This window comes from Trachinotus anak, unplaced genomic scaffold (genome assembly GCF_046630095.1).
Source record: "Trachinotus anak isolate AG129_WGS33_773 ecotype Australia unplaced genomic scaffold, CSIRO_AGI_Tana_v1 ptg000012l, whole genome shotgun sequence".
NCBI classification, from domain to species: Eukaryota; Metazoa; Chordata; class Actinopteri; order Carangiformes; family Carangidae; genus Trachinotus; species Trachinotus anak.
Window position 1 is genome coordinate 24,962,437 of NW_027273863.1, and position 15,680 is coordinate 24,978,116.

The 15,680-nt window shown below is 41.7% G+C and overlaps 2 protein-coding genes across 9 annotated transcripts in view; one reads left to right on the top strand and one right to left on the bottom strand.

Moving 5' to 3' along the window:
• Positions 1–15,680, top strand: part of LOC139628679 (tripartite motif-containing protein 16-like) — a 276,374-nt gene that overhangs the window by 97,882 nt on the left and 162,812 nt on the right. The window lies entirely within an intron of this gene.
• LOC139628672 (disco-interacting protein 2 homolog C) overlaps positions 1–15,680 on the bottom strand; it is a 190,542-nt gene that overhangs the window by 33,737 nt on the left and 141,125 nt on the right. For all 7 annotated transcript variants that reach the window (XM_071490602.1, XM_071490598.1, XM_071490600.1 and 4 more), the window contains 9 exons: positions 12,768–12,859; positions 9,401–9,511; positions 7,948–8,071; positions 5,094–5,203; positions 3,376–3,478; positions 3,112–3,176; positions 2,857–2,950; positions 2,246–2,365; positions 1,479–1,593 (listed from right to left, as the gene is read on the bottom strand). In XM_071490602.1, the coding sequence (XP_071346703.1) occupies positions 1,479–1,593; positions 2,246–2,365; positions 2,857–2,950; positions 3,112–3,176; positions 3,376–3,478; positions 5,094–5,203; positions 7,948–8,071; positions 9,401–9,511; positions 12,768–12,859 (934 nt within the window). The remainder of the gene's footprint in view (positions 1–1,478; positions 1,594–2,245; positions 2,366–2,856; positions 2,951–3,111; positions 3,177–3,375; positions 3,479–5,093; positions 5,204–7,947; positions 8,072–9,400; positions 9,512–12,767; positions 12,860–15,680) is intronic.

Here is a 15,680-nt window from a genome sequence, read left to right on the forward strand (position 1 = left end):
GATGTTTTGTGTGAAGTGACAATAAAATACAATACAACAACAAGTAAGGGCATTTTTGGAAAGCAAGGACAACTGGGAAGAAGGGGATAGTTTTGTAGAATTACAATATTTTTGGAAAGTGGGGACAATTTGGACAGAGCAGATGTTTTTTGTAAAATTAAAATTAATTTGTAAAATTACAATATTTTAGAAAACAGGGACAACTTTAGACGAGGAAATTAATAATATGTGGATATTAATAATATAACACTTCTGGACATTTTAGGGAGTAATGACAGTTTTGGAATTTTATTGGAAAGCAGGGACGTCTTGGACAGAGAAGACATTTTATAAAATTACAATATTTTTTGGAGAGACATTTTCTAAGAGTCAGCAGTTTGAGAAAGTGAAAGTGAAAATTGTAAAGTGTGGACATTTTCTAGACATTTTCAGGAATAAGGATAGACAGAACATTTTCATAGTCTTGAGACATTTATTGTAAAGTGAGGACACATCTGGAATGTGTGGGTGTTTTTGAAAGACAAGGACATTTCTAAAAAGTGGGAGAGAGGTCATCTTTAGAAAGCAAGGACAAATTGGAAAGTAAAGATACTTTCAGAAAGTGAGAACATTTTTCAAACGAGAGAGCAACTTCAGAAAGTCACAATATTTTTGGAAAGTCAGGGTCTTTTTGAAAAGTTTCGGAAAGTTAGGGTATTTTTTTGCCAGTTTTCACCAGGCTGTGTGAAGGTTAATTAGGTTGAAGTTAGAATTAAACTGCTGCACATCAATCAGGCTCCTCACAAGTGTACGTTCAGTTGTGTGTGAGTGGGTGGGTCCTGTTCTGTGACTTTTGAAGCTGCTCCTCTGAAAATAAAGTCAGTTAATTACAACCACTTAGATGAAGTACTGTTTATTAGCATGTGTGTGGCACAAACACACACACGCATAAACCTTAAAGAGACACACACACACGCACAGGGTTTTTACAGTGTTAAATACGATCATGAGGCCAACATATGAATGACAGCTGCCCTGGTTCATGGAGTTTACATGTTGAACTACAGTGTAGATGATGAAAGAGGATTAAAGGTTGTGAGTTAAGAGTTTCAAAAGCCACAAACCTGTGAAGTCAGGACATAAAAAGAGTTAAAACAAGACCGGGATGTCGTGGAAGGAGGGTACTACAAAACTTTACTGAGGAAATAAATCTGTATTATGTAAAATCACAGTAAAAATCACTGTAGGTGAAAAAGTGTTTAAAATTGGAGGATGTGACTCTTTATAATGATGACAACTTGATTTTGTACAGACATTAAACCTTTGAAAATCCTGACACTTAGCAGACAAAACAGAAATAATTTGAGACTATACGTCAGGATGTCTCTCTTTTCTAATCCAGACCAAAATGTTTTTAAAAAAGACACATGTGGAAAATCTACCCCTGGCACGTGTGTGTGTGTGTGTGTGTGTGTGTGTGTGTGTGTCAGTGAGTGTACCTCCTTATAGCTACAGTGAGAGCCTCGGGGGAGCTGGCGCAGGGACAGATGACCTCCGGCTTCAAACCTTTAGTCTGGAAGACGTTGAGGAAGGCGTCACAGGATGAAATCGACCCTGAGTGAGAGACAGAAAAGCTCAGTGCCTTCATCATGTGCAGTTCAGCAAACAGGAGGCTGGGAGCAGCTCATTACAGCTGCTCTTGTTGTTTCAATCGTAAGGGGGAAGTTTCCACTGGGGATCACTTTTCAAAATCCTGCAGTGTTTTTACTGTTTCAGTTGCTCTGCTGCCAGAACCCAGACAGGACTTGATGAAAATGGTGATGTACTCATTAGGATCGCCTCAGTTATTGTTGTGCATTCACTGAACTAAGCTTTGCAAAGACTAATGGACTTTTTCCCCCTGGGTTTCACCTCTCAGGCTGTTTACAGATTTACTGTAACAACAACAACATGTTCTGTGGATTTTTGTTGCTTAACAGGTGAGAATGTGTAATTAGGATCTTCTCCTGAATACACAACAAAATTCAGTAAGCAGCAGTGAAGGAGGGCGCTGTGTTCAGCAAAGATGCAAATACAACAGGCTGTTAATGTCAGGGCAAAGACACTGTAATCGAGGTCGGTGCATTAACAGTGAAGATGTTTATGGTATTTCCATGATGATGAAAAGCACAATATGCATTAAAAACTAAAGGTTGGACCCTTTAGTTTTTAATGATTTCATTACTTTAGTACTTTACTTTAACTGCAAACTAGAGTGTGTTCTTACAGGGATTTGAACCGTCAGCCACAACCAGCATGCGCAGGGAGCTCAGGTTGATGTCTCGCTGGTCCCGATGGGCGACCAGAGCCCAGTGCATGTCCCGCGACTTCACACACGCCACTTTGGCTGCGCGCGCGCGCACGCACACACACACACACACACACACACACACACACACACACACACACACACACACACACACACACACACACACACACAAAACAAACAAACAAAACAATACATCACACATTAAGTTACCGTAAATCACAAAATCAATATTGTAAAAATAACCAGTGTAGTAATGTAATAAGACCTTAACGTGTATTACGCAACAGTGTCTTTGTCAATAACAATTCTGTGTAACGTATGACACAAACTGACTTCATGTGTGTATGATATTAGAAGGTTTTCATAGATATTGCTCCCTTGTGTTGGTTATAGTGTTTATTACTTAAACACAGAGGCTGAAATTCTTCCGGATGTCACATTATAGGACAGAAACTCCCGTCTCAAAGTTAATATGTAAATGATTTATTGATGTTAACTTATTCCATGTTTCACAGGAACCTCTGAAGTAGTAGCGAGTACTTCGCACCAGAGCGAGGTGGTTTTACTACCTTTGTATTGGCAGACTTTCTGGATCCAGGACAGAGGGTTGACCTTCATGAGGGCGTAGGGAATACTGATGACATGCATCATGTTCATCACACTCTGACAAACACAGAGAGAGAGGGAACTTGTTTTTGTAAAGCCTTACGTCAAAAATGGAACATGTGTAACACAGACAGAGAGCTATAATAGTTTAATATCTTTATTATTCATCGATAGAAATGACTGAGTGACTGTTTAGATTAAGGTGGGTTTTTCCTTACGGTCAGGACGGCGTGCCACAGTCCTACATCCTTCTTGAAGTCTAATACATTCACTATGGTCTCAGCTGGAGGACCAGAGACAGAGAGACATGAACGTTATTCAGTAAGAGACAACACATTATCTTAAATACAGTTCTACAGTTTGAGTGTCTCAGTGCTGTTATATGCAGTACTCCGTACTATCTAAGGTGAGAGAGACTTCAAACCGAATAAAATGAGGTGTAAATGTGTGTGTGTGTGTGTGTGTGTGTGTGCGCGCGTTACCTTCTGTGTATGAGCAGGACTGTGTGAGCGCCTGGCAGTGTGTGAGCATGGCTATCCTCATCACTGTCACGCCGAGGACGCTGCCGTCCTTACAGGTTTTATACTGGACAGACAGAGACGCAGACAGAGACGGGTTCTCTTACTGTGAGCCTGAGACTCATGGATTTCCTTTTTGTAGTTTTTACAGATTATTCTGGAACACTGTGTGTTCTATGCAGAGTTTCAACGTATTCTATGGTATTTTATCAGTGGTGCTACATACAATGAAACCAAACTGTAGCCCATAGTATATACCATGGTAGAACAGTCTACTGTCAAAAACACCATGGAAACAGATATAAAATACTGATTGAATTTTGGTGGACTTGATCCCCTAAAGGGGACATTTGTACATTTTCTCTGCCGCTGAATGTGGCTTCTTGCCAGGATGGTTGTTGGTTGCTTGCCAACCTTACTTTTTTGTGGCAGCCTGGAGGCTACAGTGACTCGGTATCGGAAAGTGATGAGATGGGCCGGATGGACCGGAGCTAGCTGGTTAGCATGCTAACTTTAGTAGAAGCAAAGAAACAACAGTCGACGCTGGTGTAGCTTTCCACCTTTGGAGACAGCTCTCGGTGAGCAGAGGAAAGTTTGACGCTGAACTCGTTGTGTTTCCTCTAGACTGGTAAATAAATGGCTGTTACTGCTAATGTTAGCTACGTAGAAACAGCAAAACGTACAATATCAGTTTTTTAAATTTCACTATGTGATGCCAAACCAGACGACTTTGATTATGCTGTTTTTCTGTGTTTTCTTTGTCTAAAATCTGTGGCACATCTGCAGGAAATTACTCACACAGCTTCTTCATCATTTTACCTTTCATTAAGCCAATTAGCAACAGTCCACTAAAGAACATCAGAAGAGATATTATGTCTTTTGCCTGTGACTCCCTTTGAGACGACCTGATTTGTTTGTCAGTGTAGGTTATAAAAGAATACAGGTATTACGGTGTCATCTTGAGACACTGTGATAACAACATTAATATATTTTTGAGGCCTGAATCAGCTGTGGAAATACTGACTGATGGATTTAAGGTTAATTTTTACTCAGTTTCCAAAACTGGTATGATGTCTGAGTGCTGTGAAGTCAACAGTAATCAATGACATTCTTTCCAAAATAAGATCTCGTCTCTCTGAAAAGTCTGGCACTTATCTGACAAAACAACTGCTGGCATGAAAATGAAACACATCCTGGGCTGCTATTAAAGTTATGAATCATGTTGAGACATTATCTTTCAAATAAATATTAGTCTTACTGAGAAAAGACACATTTCTTTGAGCCACAGAAATAATCTCCTGAGTAATTTCATCTTGTCTTGACTGTCTGGGGCACGGCTTCTGTTAAAAACTAAAGGTCGATCGTTTTTCAATCATCCCCCTCCTTTCATCATTTTCCTCTCTGCCTTTTTCAATCCGTGGCGCAATCAAGGAGACATTTCACCTTGCTGCTGGTGCAATTAGAGCCCCGGCTGCTGGAAGGGTCGTTAGGTAAATTCAAATCAATCAGACGGGATGATAGCATTGACTGGCAGCCGGCAGAGAAACAGTGATTCTAATCCAAAAGACATGTAACACCATTGATTTCCATTCACAAGACAGTAATGACCAAAACTACACGAGTGGAAATGTTTCGGTGCCCCTGAGCGGACACGCTTCAGTGTTTGCATCAGTGTGTGTTACCTCGATGTAGGCAGTGTCTTGGTTGGCGTCCTTGATATGTGGGAACCAGTCTCGGGGTGGTTTGGAGAGGTGTTTGGACTCGGCTACGAACCACAGCACCTTGGGCCAGCCTGGACACACAAGAACACAAAACAAACCTCCACTAGTGTCTCCAAGGGATGAAAAAGATCTCTTATGTTTGGGAAGGTCTGTCTTCAGCTGTTTCGGAGGGTTTGGGAATGTTGGGAGACATTTTTATTGTAGCATTTGTTATTTCATATCATTGTTGAACCTCATTTAGACTGGACTGGGACTAAAACCAGATTTTTGATTATACTGGTTTTGGATTTGGATACTTAAAGTTTGGTTTCTTTAGTCATAACTGGGTTAGTTTTCTGGATAAAATCTTTGACTAAAGTCAAGTGTCATGCACAGAAAAGTTTTGACAAAAGAAGGCAATAAAAAAAGAAGGTTTGCATGAAAAAAGGTTCCTGTGTAGAACAAATTATCCTCCTGTTCAGTTCATTCTGATGAATGTGTTTACGTGCAGCATTTTTATTGCACTGTTGTTCTGATTAGTAGGGAATGAAAAGTTATTCATTTGCCTTTTTTGTGGTTAATTTAGGTGCAAATTAAGTTTTAAATTAGGTTACATTCATCACATTTAGCAGACACTACTATCAAAGCATCTTACATTTGCAGGGGACACCTGAGCTACAGAGTTTTTTAACATGACGACCACAAGTAAGATTATAGTCAAAGTTAACTCCAAATGTGCCAACATTGAGGTGATATGTATGTTTTTTTAATGAAACTTGGTGAACTTGTACAGTTTGAAGCCCTGAACATTTTCATAAATGGAGCCATAACCAAATTATGTATATTATGCATCATACCTCCTGAACTAAACATGATAGCACATAAACAATGACGTCTCCCCCAATGTTGTCATGGTTAAGAATTACAATGACACCATATACAACACCATAACCTGTTCAGGTGAGTAGTTAAAGGTGAGTTCAGTGATGTGAGTAGGAAATGACAGTATCCTAGAGCCTTGTTTGCCTGTGGATGAGTTGACCACACTGGTCTCCAGTCGCTTGGGTCCATTCAACCTCAGTCTGCTGGAGGCATATTTGGCCCTTGACAGAGCCATGAAGGCCACTTTTGCAATGTCATTGGCATCCCAGGTATCCCATGCTCTTCCTGCACCCTGGTTGCATATGCAGATACTGTGTCATAGCCAGTGAAGGCATGGAAACACAGGAAGGGCCTCAGACATGGCAGTCTCTCAGGCAGGTATGTATCTGCGGTTCTTGTCCATCCCAAATGCCACCCACACCCTCCTGAGTTAAATTTGAGGACCTCCTCCCTTTAATCTCAGCCAGGCAGCGTTTTTAAGCAGCTCAGATTGGAGGTGGAGTGATTCCAGATTTCACAAGTTGTGTGTCATCAAATATCAGTGGAAGAAAATAAAGTATATTTCTGTATTATTTGGTCAAGCAGAGCATCATGTAGAGTGTCAACATGCATGCATTTAACTCCCACTGTTATAGAGACAGATTTTTATCATTACGAGGACGTGCTGCTCGGTGCTGAGTGTTTATATGGCCGAACATGAGTGAAAGTAAAATCCTGAGTATGTGAGAGCTGTTATGTCTGAATTAATGCTGATGTTCCTGCCGGGCAGCGAGACAGAAAAAACAATCAGCCATGTGAATGAGACGAGTTTAAAGCCTGGTGATCAATAAGAGGAGCACTCCACCTTAATGAGCTACACACACACACACACACACACACACACACACACACACACACACACACACACACACACACACACACACACACACTCCTAAATCCATGCTGAGTGAAGAGCAGTAAATCTGGCGGCATCACGTTGCTATTTATACATCCATTACTGAAAAGCAAACAGTCGTTATTAATCACCAGGAGATTCTCTCTCTCTCTCTATTCACTGCTAATGTCTCTCTATTCTCAATCTATCATGCATCATTCCATTCGTTCTCCTTCTCTCCTCCGTCTTGTCAGTAGTTTCTCTATCGATTTGCATTACCGCTTCACTGACTCTCTCTCCGTCTCTCTCTCTCTCTCTCTCTCTGTGTCTAGTGCTCCTCTCTTTCTCTATGTCTCTCTACCGTCCTGTCATCCATTACCCAGCCAGCTGTCTGCTCCCATCAGTCTTTCCATTCATCCCACACGGGAGAGCTGCACTGAAACAAGAGAGGCACGGCCATACTCTGACCTCTGACCTCTGAGCATATTCTGTTGTAACACTGACCTGAGTTAACAGAGGAGAAGACATTTCAGCATGTTGTTTTTGAGGTTTGAGTTTGTTCTTGGATGTTTTGTTGTGACTTCATTATTTGTCTGTTAATTTATACATTTTAGGCTGTTTTATTTTATTTACTGTTTTATTAGGCTTCAGTGTTTCCTCAGTGGAAATCTATGATATTCACGATAGCGTTTCCTTAGTTCCTCAGTCCCTGTTATTGTCTTATTGTTATTGTTTTATTTATAAAGCAGGAGAAAAACACATCTGTCTGGTGAGGTAGGTGTGAAGGAGTGGATCCAAAGGGGCCATAAAAAGTACCACACACTGTCTGACTTGCAAAACACACAATTTATTAGCGACGTTTCGGTGCTAGACCTTCATCAGGCATTTGCCTAGATGAAGGTGTTTTGCAAGTCAGACAGTGTGCAGGTTTTTTGATTGCCACTATTGTTTTATTTATGACATAGTTATTTATTGTATGATGAACACAGATTTGTGTGTGTGTTACCACAGAGACACTCCCTGCTGATATGTGCACAGGTGTGACGACAGGATGCATGTGTGCGTTTATTCATGTGAGACCTTTGAACTGTGGGATCTCTCCGGTGGGACTCTTGGGTAACCCTTTGTGGCAGGCGTCGCTGGTCAGGGCCACTGTCACTCCACAGCTCCCCAGCAGAAATCCAATCTGCTGACTGCCGGCATCCTGGAGAGAGACAGACAGATCAAATGTGATTAATCAGCTGGGTTGGGTTGTAATTAATCAATACGTGCTCATGGATAGTGGTTAGCTCTGACGTTCTCTGTGGTTGTAAAGTAGGAGGTATTGCATTTTAATACAAAAAAAACATAAAACTCTGTTGGAAAAAAAAATAAATAAAAGGCTGAAATCCACAGAGCCCTACTTAGACCTCCACTGACCCTGAGACACACGTCAGCCGTCCTGATTCTTCCCAGAGGACATGTCAGCGCATGGTGACAGCCAATCCAAACTCTGACTCAGACAGACCCACAACAGCAGAGACATTTGGCTCTGATTACACCTCAGCAGAGCTCAGCGCGCTCTGAGCTGCACCGTGACTCACTCATGTTTTTAACACAATCCCTACGAACGCAGAATTAGCTCCAGTGACTGGTGCGAATTAGCGCTGCGCGACTCTGCTGCGTGTCCTCTTTTCAACTCACTAACACTGTTTGACGTGAAGAAGTAGAAGAAAGAGATGAAGAAGAAGATGAAGAAGAAGAAACTGAAGGAAAAACATGGTGATGGAGGCTCACATGCTGCATCACGTGTTTTATGCTGCTAGTGCTATATATGTTTATATACGTATATAAGTCAGTGTTGACTTTTACAATATCCAAACAAGATCCAGCCCAAAATTTAACCAAGGGTTTATGTCACCATGGCAACAGTTTGTCATTTAAAGATCCTCTCCAGACATGTTTTCAACTCTGTAAAAGATCATCTACTCTGACTTCCTCACTGAGAAATCTGGATCAGACCTTGTGCCCCGCCCACCACCTGCTGGCTCCAGGTCTCCAGGTGAAAGAGCAGAGAGTATGAAGAAGGTTAGAGGAGGAAACATCAGAAAGACTCAGCCTCATGTTTGAGCCTCAGCCAGACCCAGACTTAGATGAGGAGTCTGTTGAGACCACAATCAGAGACTAGCAGACGGATCAGAACGGTTATTGTAGATGGCATCTTTTATTTATTTATGTTGTTTGTTAGCTTGTAACCGGCAGTGGCTGACACTCTGGCTCTCTGTACTGACAAGGATTCAGGTTTATTTAGCCCCATCCTCCAATGTCCCCCCAAGTTGACAGGATTGGTTCCTTAGGTTCTATGACGTATGAATCCCTGACTGTCTGAATCTGTTTCCCAATGGGGGAAAAGAGTATTGCAAATAAAGTAAGAGTGTAATATCACCATCCTTACTTTTTTGACACATTTGACACCTAGAAACATTAAAAAAAAAATTTTAGTTTTGGACTAAACTGATTAAGTCCTGGTTGAGGTTGTAGATTCTGAACCCACCTTCCTGGTCAGTGGTACTTCTATTGGCACAGGGACGACCTCGGCCAGCAGGCAGCCGTAGAAGGCCGTCATGAAGGCAGCAGGGTCGTTGTTCGGGAAGACCAACGCCACCTACAGGCGGGAGGAGACAGGAAGCAAAGGGTTAGAGTGGGAAGAGAAGAAAGGTTTCTGAAGATTATAGGATGGATGCAAATAATCTACAGTGTTATGGTGTTATATTTTGTTTTACTACAGGGTGAGTGGACAAGTTCACCAAAGAGTCAGGATCACCAGAAAGCCAGAAATTCATCCATGCAGATAATGGGTCTTATCAGAAAAGAATAAAAGCTGAATCTTTTAGGGGGCATCTGGCTAGCCTCTCTCTTTCTCTGTCTCTCTCTCTCTCTCTCACTCTCATGTCTGTCTTTCTTCTGTTTTCTTTTCTTATTTCCTTGACTTTCTGTTCTATCATTATTCTCTCCAGTGTCTCTGTCTGACAGAGTCTCTCTCTCTCTCTCTCTCTCTCTCTCCCTCTGTTTCATCTCATTTCACCTCAGTTTACATGGTTTAACTGGCACACTGAGGTTTATGTGACACTGCCAAAACCGTTATGTAACAGCTGCATATATGAAAACAAACCTTTGGATGAAAAGAAATAACACAGAAAATGAAAATTCATTATACTGTTAAACAAGAATAAAAAATGGGTGAAAGATTGAATTAACATTTAATAAACATCTTTCTTTCTTCGACTTTACATCACCAATATGTCTTTTCCATACATGCATGGTTTTGTACTGAGAGCTGCCTCTGAACCGGGATTCAGTTAAGAAACCTGCTTTTTGCATCACAGAATGTGCAGACTGACAATGTGTCAGAGTGATTAAACATGTGGATGTGCTACAGTGTACTGATGCAGAAAAGTGGAAGAACTGCAGTTGCAAAAAAGTAATTTAATGTGAGGGAATATTTTCTGCAGCAGGTAAGTGAATGCAGCATTTGTAATACCCCATTATACCCCAGAATCAGGTGATGCTGGCATGACTAATAAACTAAAGTACCAGCTTTGTTTTCAATTTTCGGTTTTCGCTGATGCTATCAGATGTTGATTCAACAGCTCATTCTGTTGGTCTCGTTGGTGAAGCATCTGAAGATCATATCTACGCCATGAAATCTCATCTGAAACATATTTTCTGCCGTTTTACACACAGGACATGAAGGCAACAACCAGATCCAACATCTTTCTGTAGCACTACAGCGGCAGACCCTTTATCTCCTGCTCTGCCATGCTGTATCCAGTTCGGCTCCAGTTGCTGGTTGTGATGATAACAGTGAACACCAGCTTAAGTGCTGCTTAATAGCTTCCATATGCAGGACTGTGTGCGTGTGTGTGTGTGTGTGTGTGTGGTATAGTGTGAAGCTATAAGCTGAGTGCACCTGAGTGAATGAGAGTGATGTAATGATCTTTAACAGGACTAATGTTGACATGTGCATGTCTCATTGGAGACGTTCAGGTTTCCTCTGTAGATGACACCAGAGAGACGAGAGGGGAAACCACTGTCGGTTGCTGTGTGTATGAGGCTGCAGAGATTCAACAGTGTCATATAAATAGTTTACATGAGGCTCACTGTTGAAAAGGAGCAGGGATGGCAATGCCAGATGACATTTCTCAGAGGAAGCAGTGGCTGAGAAGGAGCATGAGGCTGTGAGACTGAGTCCAAGCAGAGGGTGCAGACCCAGAAGTTACTCTGAAGGCAGCATTAGTGATGTGAATTTGATTTGGGTGGCCATGGGTAGCCAGTGTAGGGCGAAGAATAGTGTAGTGATTTGGGCTGATCGAAGACCAGACGGGTTGTTGCATTCTGGACCTTCTACAAGGGTTTCACTGTGCATGAAGTGGGAAAGGAACGTTCGTTTTGTTTGTTTATTATACACACTCCCATGTTAAAAGAAAACGATTAAATGAAAGTCAAATCACATCCACAAATCATATCTGACTCTTCAACAGACTTCTTTCCCGAAACTGGTGTGAGCTTGTTTCACCACACAGGACTACAGAACCTCTGATGTGATTTCATAAAATAATAACTCCTGTATTTCTCAGTGTGATTAACTCCCCTCAGCTTCCTAAACACTCTCTCAGGAAAACTCGTATCTGCAATCATCCTGCAAGACACATGTCTCTGTCGAAACACAAAACGAGGCCGTAATTTCTATGCGTGTGCAGCTTATTAAAGCTCCTGTAAAACTGTGAAAAAGACTAGTTTGTAATTCACACTGAGGGGGACAAAATGGGACTTGTATGGTAGTTAAAACACACACCCTTCCCGCTGAGATACATAAAACACACACACACACACACACACACACACACTGGCCTCGTCCCAGTCTGGACTTAGTCTCCAGTCGAGCAGGAAATTGAGCTTAAAATAAAGATGAAAGAAGGACAAGAAGAAGGGGAACAGAGACAGTGGAGGCGTCACATGGCAGCAGATATGCGGGACTGTTACTGAACCCTTTTCCATTTCAGCATGGTCGTCTCTTCACGTGTGGAATGCCTGGTAAAGAGGCCTTGAGGACAATGCATTTTAAAGCACTAAGTGACGGCCATGTGTCAGGTCGCCAAGGATTTTTGGCCAGAACCCACAAAATCCTGAGAGGTGACGTCAAGAAACTGCCAGTCGAGTGTTTCCGAGTGTTTCCGTGCAGACCTGGGCTCTGCTCTGTTAAATCAGGTTAAAACACAAACACTTCTAGTGGTGTCCACCTCACAGATACTCTGGCTTTGTTTTCCAAGTTCAGATCTCAGATTTCTACGAGAACTCAAACTGGTTTTGGAATTTGTTCATGGTACTGGAAATCATGTTTGAAAATCTGAACAGCACATTTCTGTGTCGTATTGGAACTGCCCTTACAATGAAATCAGTTTCTGTGAAAACCTTCTTGCCACCATTAACAACAGCTGCATGTCAAAACTGACATCAGCAGAACAGATACATCCCTTGCTACTGATTGGTTGGGGTAAAACAGAGGCAATGTTTTCCAAACAGACACTGGATAATTTAAAAAGGCTGTGGCAAAGTTAAGTACGCAATAAGGCCAAAATGAGCTGCCAACAATGTTTCCTATTGTTTGCAACATATTAGGCTGCAAAGGTTCGTGTTGACCAGCTTGTCTGTCACAGTTCTGGAGATTCACCAGGTCAAAACTTAAGACTTTATTGTGCTGACTTCCAAGTCTAAAGTCAAGACAAGTCTTTAGTTTGTCAAGTGTCAGAGCAGCACAGCGTCAAGTCTGTCGAGTGTGATCCTCACGCCTCAAGTTAGGATATCACTCTTTTTGTCTCTTGTGAATCTGTCAGTATCAGTTTTTTTTTTTTTTAACTGACCCGATCTCCAGGCCTGACGAGTGGTTCCTGTTTGGTTCCCAGTTTGTGCAGCAGGTTGTAGGCCACCTTCACGCTTCTGGACCACAGTTTACCTGCAGGTAGATATAAAGCATTGTTACACACCACAGTGCACACAGGCAGGAAACATGAGGTTTGAAATGACTAAATCTGAGTCCCAGATGTTATTTATGAAAGATGTAATCAAGAGATCAAAGGCTGAAATCTCAGCCAATTTATTTTGTGCCCTAAAACAACTTTTCTAATAATTGTACAATGGAACAAAGGATGACCTCATGAGCCCCCATATGCAAGAAATTACGACACTCACATGGAGCTCAGAGATAAATCACTTTTGAACGTTCATATATTTCACCTCACAAGTGGACTGGTATGGAGATAATCATACAGATTTCATAATATTCCACAAACTAAACCCCCTCATGACTGCAGAGTAACTAGATCCACATAGTCCACATCAGTATATAATTACACAGGCAAAGGGTGTCGCTATCTTGACAAATTGTATTTGGTTATTATTTGAGCTCGTGCAGCTTTCGGAAATGTGAACCAACGCTTTAAAGAAGAAACAACTTGGAACCTCAGGAAGCAGTTAGAGAAATATTTTGACTATACAGGAGGTGTAGAATAACAGTTTCTTCAAATGTCTCGCTGTACATAATATTATCAAATCTTTTCTATCAGTTTCATTTTCCCTGCAGGGTGAAGTCAGCTCTGTTCATTAATGAAGTAACTCAACAACAATAGAATCAATTTCCAGCCTTTGCTTTTTTTCCCCACCTAATTCAGACTGACAGATGCAGATATTATGCATGAGCAACCTGGTGTGAATTCCTCATTGTTTTTCACTCTAAATGAGGTTTTTCTGCTGTTTGTCAAAACTAATGAATTGAAGAAAAGGACAGTTTGTGGATCCCATGAGGAAAATGAACTGTTAGGAGGAAAAGTAAATTGCAAACAGAGGCAGAGCGACAGTGATTCACTGACAGTAGGCGCAACCGCAGTGGATTTAAAAAAAAAAGAAAAGGAATAATGAATTCAGAAGTAAGAGACACTAAACACCATATGAAGTGGATTTTTTCTTTAGGGTTGCCAGAAGAGATTAGAAACCAATAACTACCTAAAATCTGCCTAGTGACTGGTTAAAGGGAAAAAAATTATTTGAATGCACAGTCTGTCACGTCTGTTGCTGGGGGTCTCTCAATCAAAACAATCAGAAAAGACAGCCTTCAGTGTGAGTGCTTCAGGAGCCGAATTATCTACAGAGGTCTCACAACAAACAGACAAGGTGATTGTGACTGTTAAACTGGGGCAGGGAGCTCACACTGCTGCTAACCTTTGTTTCAACTGTTTCTTTGATATCTTATGAACCAGACGTTTTCACCAGCTACCCTCAGAGTTTCTTATATTCATTCAAAAATAACTGTTTATCTTTGTGTTTAAAGTGTATGTTTCGAGATTGTGGGAATAAAACTCTTCATGTGCTGTTATGGTTCACACCACAGTCTGTGCAGCCGTGCGCTGCTGACTTCAGCTGAGTCATTAAAACCTGCTGTCAGAGTGATGAGCAAGGCCACAACAAAATGCACACATGTATCCGGAGCATCTGGTCCCGCCCACAGTCGGTCAGAACAGAGCAACACAACAACTGAGGTACAGTTTAAAGGTCTGAAAAATGTTGTATGTTGTAGGTTTTGACTCGTGCCCCTTTAAAGTAAGTCATGACCTTCTATTGTAGGTTGCGTATGTCTATGAGTGAGACTGTCTTCCTGTAAAAAACAAGCCCACAAGTCGTTTGGCAGCAGTTAATTATGACCCATAGTTAGGTTTTGTTGCTAGGCGACATCTAATGGTTGCAGTAATGATGACAGGAGCAAAGGGAAAAGTGCAGTGAAGTAGTTTATAGAGCGACAAAGTCCACGTCAGGAGGAAGTTGGGGTGGATGGATGAATATGACAGAGTGGTGTTCAATTCCCATGTGACAGTAGCAGTTTATGTTATTTCTATTACCCACAAAGGTAATCATGTTGTTAGCATTGTAACCATGACAACAAAGATTGTCTAATGTTGAGGAAGTACTTATTTTAACCCAAATCATTTAACCCAACCATCATCTTTTCCCAAACCTAACCAAGTAGTTGTAGTGCTTAATTTATTGTAGCCATGACAACCAAGGTCTGTTTCGCCTGCCGCTGTAGGGGCACTCTGTCAGGAGACACTGCTATGGATCGAATCAGAGGGTTGAAAAAAAAAAAAGACCTGTGTGGTTGATCAAGCTGGAGGACTGGTTGCTATGAGTAATTGTTCCTTTTGAATAGTTTTCAGAAGCTGAGACATCATCATGTGTCACTCCAGGTCATCCTGTTAATCATCTTGTGATCTTGATCTTGATCCCTCACATTTTCAAGATACTGTTAGAACTTCAGGAACCACAACAGCTTGACTGAGAACAGACCCATGTCCACAGGCTGCAGAACATACATCTTCTGTACAGCAGTGACCCTGAAGCCCTAGTTCAAGGGCTATTCAGCTGTACTGGCGGGCACCCTGGAGGTGACAACCAGCCGTCCCCCAGCTGGAAAACATGCCTGTCAACCATCTTGAACAATCAGAGGAAGAGGATCCCTGCTGCAGTGTCTCTCCAGCTGCACTGTGTCCAAATCAGAGAGCTGCAGCTCCAGATGTAATCAGAGTGTTTCTGTGCAGACCTGGGGTCTGGTTTCTTAGGATGACGCATCTCACTCTACCCCTGAAAGATTCACCCAGCAGCCTTTTGTCCTCTGAAACCACGAGGAGGAGAAAGAAAGCTGCCTAATCGTGTAGTTTAATTTAATGAAAGGGATTCTGTTCTGAGATGAGATATTCTCCATCTGAGCAGCAGCTACTCTCTCAAAA